Source organism: Zophobas morio, unplaced genomic scaffold (genome assembly GCF_036711695.1).
Source record: "Zophobas morio isolate AGI-343-1 ecotype UQ-CSIRO unplaced genomic scaffold, CSIRO_AGI_Zmor_V1 ptg000024l, whole genome shotgun sequence".
Taxonomy (NCBI): domain Eukaryota; kingdom Metazoa; phylum Arthropoda; class Insecta; order Coleoptera; family Tenebrionidae; genus Zophobas; species Zophobas morio.
Genome location: NW_026972129.1, coordinates 12,425,001 through 12,430,175, shown reverse-complemented (window position 1 = coordinate 12,430,175; position 5,175 = coordinate 12,425,001). Strand labels below are relative to the sequence as shown.

General features: G+C 32.5%; 1 protein-coding gene and 1 long non-coding RNA gene across 2 annotated transcripts in view; both read left to right on the top strand.

Annotated features, from left to right (window-relative positions):
* The first annotated feature begins 206 nt into the window (after nucleotides 1-206).
* LOC135135122 (arginine kinase-like) lies at nucleotides 207-1,509 on the top strand. The gene is made up of 3 exons (XM_064064116.1): nucleotides 207-465; nucleotides 520-1,176; nucleotides 1,232-1,509. Exons 1-3 carry the CDS (start codon nucleotides 252-254, stop codon nucleotides 1,474-1,476), a joined length of 1,116 nt encoding a protein of 371 aa, XP_063920186.1. The 5' UTR covers nucleotides 207-251; the 3' UTR covers nucleotides 1,477-1,509.
* Nucleotides 1,510-2,971: 1,462 nt separating this feature from the next.
* Nucleotides 2,972-5,175, top strand: part of LOC135134840 (uncharacterized) — a 27,521-nt gene continuing 25,317 nt past the window's right edge. The window contains exon 1 of the long non-coding RNA XR_010281390.1: nucleotides 2,972-3,103. This is a non-coding gene — a long non-coding RNA (uncharacterized LOC135134840). The remainder of the gene's footprint in view (nucleotides 3,104-5,175) is intronic.

The window sequence follows — 5,175 nt, the reverse complement described above, 5'->3', positions numbered from 1 at the left end:
AATATTCAAGAAAATGAAAGAAAAATAGTTTTGTACTAATTTGCCTCATTTATTTTCTAAATTTTTATATATATGTTTTGTCTTCAGATAACTACTGTTTTCAATTTCGAAACCGAATTTCATCGCGATATAAAGAAAATAACAATTAAACTCCTATATTAAATCTAGTGATTGGACTCAGAATAATTTGTTAATGTTTTCTTTTGTCACTGTCAGTGAAAAATTGTAGTGTCCTTTTTCCTAGAAAAAATATGGCAAAAGCTAAATGTCATAACTGTGAAACAAAATGCGGTAAAGGTAAAATGAATCCCGAAGTTATAAGAAAGTTAGAAGAAGGATTTAGAAGACTAAGAACTTCAAATTCCCAATCACTTTTAAAAAAATATTTGACGCAAGCTATATTTGATAAACTAAAATCGAAGAAAACTTCCTTTGGTTCTACTCTACTAGACTGCGTTCAATCTGGTACTATTATCCTGAATTGTGTTAAGTGAAAGTGTTTTATTTATAAATGCACAGGTTTCGAAAATCCAGACTCCAACATTGGTGTTTATGCACCAGATCCAGAAGCCTACACACTATTTGCAGATTTATTTGATCCCATAATCGATGAATATCATGGTGGATTCAAAAAAGGGGACCATCATCCTCCTTCAGACTGGGGGGACCTGGACTGCATAGGCAATGTAGATCCTGACCAAAATTTCGTCGTGTCAACTAGAGTGAGATGTGGACGATCCTTAGCAGGGTATCCATTCAACCCTTGTTTAACCGAATCTCAATATAAAGATATGGAGAAAAAGGTTTCCGGAACGTTGACTTGTTTAACAGGAGAACTCCAAGGGAAATACTATCCCCTCACTGGAATGTCCAAAACGGACCAAAACCAACTGATTGACGATCACTTTCTGTTTAAGGAAGGAGACAGATTTTTGCAGGCAGCTAACGCATCTCGATTTTGGCCAACAGGAAGAGGAATTTTTCACAATACCAATAAGACGTTTTTGGTATGGTTAAATGAAGAAGATCACTTACGAATCATTTCAATGCAACCGGGTGGCAATGTAGGAGAGGTGTACAGACGATTAGTGACCGCTGTTCGGGAAATTGAATCGAAATTAAAATTTGCCAGGAGCGACCGGTTAGGTTTCTTAACTTTTTGTCCGACCAATTTAGGTACTGTTTAAAATCCCGCTGAGCTGTAATTTTAAGCCATAAAATTTAAATTCAGGTACCACGATACGAGCATCGGTGCATATTCAAGTACCCAAGTTGGCACATAATAAAACCAAGTTGGATGCGACCGCAGATCAATATAATTTGCAAGTGCGAGGTACCAGAGGTGAGCACAGTGACGCAGAAGATGGCATTTATGACATTTCCAATAAACGAAGATTAGGCCTGACGGAATTTGAAGCTGTTAAAGAAATGCATGATGGTATTTTGAAGATTATTGAAATAGAAAAATCTCTGTAAATCTAAAATCAATAAAAGGTATCTTTCGACTGACTTTACGTTAACAATAAGTATAATTTTACTTTATAAGTGATATCTAGGATAAATAAGTATTATAATATTTATAATAGAGCTATTTCGGCAAATCTGCGTCTAATTTAATGATTTCTTGATGTTTCACAATTCGCTGAAAATGCAAATTATGAAACAAATTATCTTATCGATCAGTCTGTAAAATTATAACTGCAAATTTTTAATTCTCCTTCCAAAATATTGATTTCAAGATTCTTGTTAGTAGATCTTTAAATGAGCATGTTCAGGTATCTAAACTACCATTTAACAATGTTTTGGTATTGAAAATTGTTCAAATTTTTCTTTCGAGTCTTGCTATATTTGTGATGTTCTGATGTTCAACCACAAGAATTCTTCTTTGACTCTGCAACGGAACGATCGTTTGTCCTAGAATATTTTAAAATATGAGTTTGAACATGGTTTGCACACAATAAATAATGAGATCGATTACCTTTTGTCTGTTGTCCTCGGTCTACCACCGGTCATCCTAACATGCTATGGATTTTTTTTCAACGCCCACTTTTCGTCTTCATGTAAAAGAAAGATTAATAATGCAGTTTTGTCACCAAAATACGGTAGTGCTATTATTTATATTTTTAAGACAAATGCAAAAATCAACACTCAAAGAAAATCGCCTAAAAAAAGAGTAGTGTCTACTTGTTATTAAAGACTGTTTGTTGAACAAAGAAAAAAGAATTTTAAAAATCTTTGGACCCAGATGTAAAAGAAAGGTCCTGAGAATTTTCTGTTTCTTTTAGATATTTGACCACAGTTTAATTAATTACCAGCCGTCGTGTTCATATCTTATTGTCGGGTGCATGAAATCGATTGGAATTTCATTATTCAAAATAATTTTGGAATATCATGTCTGTATCCATAATTTTCTCATTTTATAATATGTATTATACATATAATATTACGAAAAACGTAAAAATTGTTCAGAATGAATCTGGCAACAGGGGTTAATTTTTCACATTTTAATCTGTCTATTTACATTAACATTTTATTTTTGTAAATGAACGTCAAATTGATTTAAGGCATTTTTTAATGATTTTAGGCTTGTGTAGTTAAGGGTAATTTCTAATGATCATATAAGAGGCGATTACAAAATATCGTACACCAAGTTGACTATGAAATTTTGTGAAGTTTGCCTGATAGAATTCTATTTCATTATTTATCGTAAATGTCATTCATAACCTAATCTGTTAAAATATCTTGTGTTTGCTGCACGAAAGAGAGGGTATAATGATTATAAATATAAAATAATAATTATAATCATTTATTTTATCAGTTTCTGTTTGATAGATAGGCAACCAATACTTCAGCCCGGATGATAGCGTTGCTACCTATCGAAATGAAATGATAAACTCGTATTAAATATACACGGATTTTCCCAAACCTACTTAATGTATTATCTGTTATCATCGTCTTGCATCATTAACAACATTTTTGAACCAATTGTCCGATAAAAATTTGTTTCTGTCGATAAAATCTTATTTTAAGAAAACAAATACGTTGAAATTGATAACGTTTTCTTGTTTTTCTCAGAAAGTAGGAATGTTCTGCAAGATAAAACGTAAGTAAGTCTTATTTTGTGTTTCAGAAAGTCATTGAGATTTTAACGTTATAATACCCATATTACAATAAATATCTCTGTATGCCCCTTTCCAGAATTGAATGCCGTTATTTAAAAAAAAATGGTCATATCTTATTAAGCAGCTCGCCCCTGAAATACAGTTAAATGTTTCCAGTTGTTTAAAAAACACAATATAGGTAATACCAATCCATGAAAGGATCGAAACGGTGACCTACGTGTCAGCAGCGTGCGTTTCTGGTCAATTAAGCTGTTGAGGAACGTGATTCTTAATACATATACTCGCATAAAACGTTAGTGTAAAATTGTGATTTTTGGGAAAATCCGAATGCCAAAGGTAAAAGCTCAAGGCGGATTCATAAAGCATAAGTACAGGAGTGTCTTATTTTATAACAGTTAAATACTATTTACTTACTTATTTGAATTGACGCCATCAAATTGTTGATGAGGATGATTAGACAAAGTTTGGTAAGGGTTTTACACGACATTCCTAACATACATATAAAATTTGAAACCAATCGCCCCGATAGTTTTGGAAATAATCTGTCTAATCAAAATCGACACTGATGACAGACGATACACGACAGATAGACGGAAGCGGGAGACAGAAAATTTCATACTATACAGATCATGAAACGTGGAAAAAATATGAAAGTAGCTATTCGCCCGATGAACTCTATTGCAATATTTCCTTAGTTTACGCTTGGGAAGTAAAAAGTCAAAGATTAATAAAGTTACACGACTCGTTGAATTGCATATACTTATATTAAAATTATTTTGAACTATGAAGAATGTTCTGCTTTTAACACACAACATCCAACTTAAATTTTTTAAGTGTTACATTCTATATATTTATTCATGCACTATCCTGTTCTTAGGTCATATACATCTAAGTACTGTAACTATAAACTTGAACCTTAACGTACTCTGTAGATGTTTATAAAAAATCTAAAAGATTTTAATTTTGAAATAGTCATACTCTTTTAAATTGCCTATAGTTAAGCTAGTATTTAGGTGGTATCCAAACACACCCTTATGTAATTTTACATTTAAATAAATATCAGCCACTGGGGTATGTTACTACCAGAATGAAGTTTATTTTTGCCATATTAATAAAATTTCCGACAATGATATATTTTTTCCAACTTAATCGTCTAATTTATATGCATGTAATACAGTTTACTAGATATCACTGCTGAGAATAAAATTACATGTATACTCCTATTTTTTATGTTGTGAAGTTAATACAAGTGTAGATTACGTAAAAAAATAATTAAAGAGCATTTACGTCAAAACAACAAGAAAATCAAAGGAAGCCCTATCTTGCAGAAAATAATCTGATAAGCATCAAGAGGATGATAAGAGGAAGAAAATTTTCCATACGTCGATGATAACTGAAAATAAATAACGATTAAGCTGAAGTGTACTGTCATACTTAACTAGTTGAGAGGGTTTTTTTATTTAATTAGCTAGTAATTTCTACTGCGAGAGAGTGATGATCTGTCAAAATAAAACATTTAATTTACATTACCTAGTTAATTATTCACACAGCAAGTACCAAATATAAGTTAAAAATTATTATTGTCCATTGTTGTCATAATGGATGATCTATTAGATATATGTCAAGTGAGTTAAGAGAACTAACAGTTTCATTAGATAGATAAGTTTCGGAACTACTAACCTGATTAGTTTTTTATTTTACTCGTTTTAATACTATTGTTACGGTTCGCGGGCAAATAAAATCCCCCTGGATCAAAACTCAACAATTTATTTCTTAATAACTCAAATTACACGACTATTACAGCGATTACGTACAAAATAACTTCGCAACTTAAATGCATTCGCTCACTCGACTTCTTGACTGAATAATCCTTCCCGAAGGTGGCCTCAATTTAAATCCATATTTCGGCGATCGAGCTCTTTCTCGAATTGGGTATTCGCGACTTCAGCTTCCAGGCTTTTCGAGCGCCGCTTCGAGAGTTTTCTGGGCCCGTCGCGACATCCACTTGCATCCGCGCGGCCGATGAGTCATACTTCATACGAGACGAAATGCG

Excerpts from the sequence above, each read along its gene's own strand:
- LOC135135122 (XM_064064116.1), top strand. The coding sequence starts at position 252 with ATGGCAAAAGCTAAATGTCATAACTGTGAAACAAAATGCGGTAAAGGT. Across the intron at positions 466-519 it reads ACTAGACTGCGTTCAATCTG|GTTTCGAAAATCCAGACTCC; the intron begins GTACTATTATCC and ends ATAAATGCACAG. Across the intron at positions 1,177-1,231 it reads TTTTTGTCCGACCAATTTAG|GTACCACGATACGAGCATCG; the intron begins GTACTGTTTAAA and ends ATTTAAATTCAG.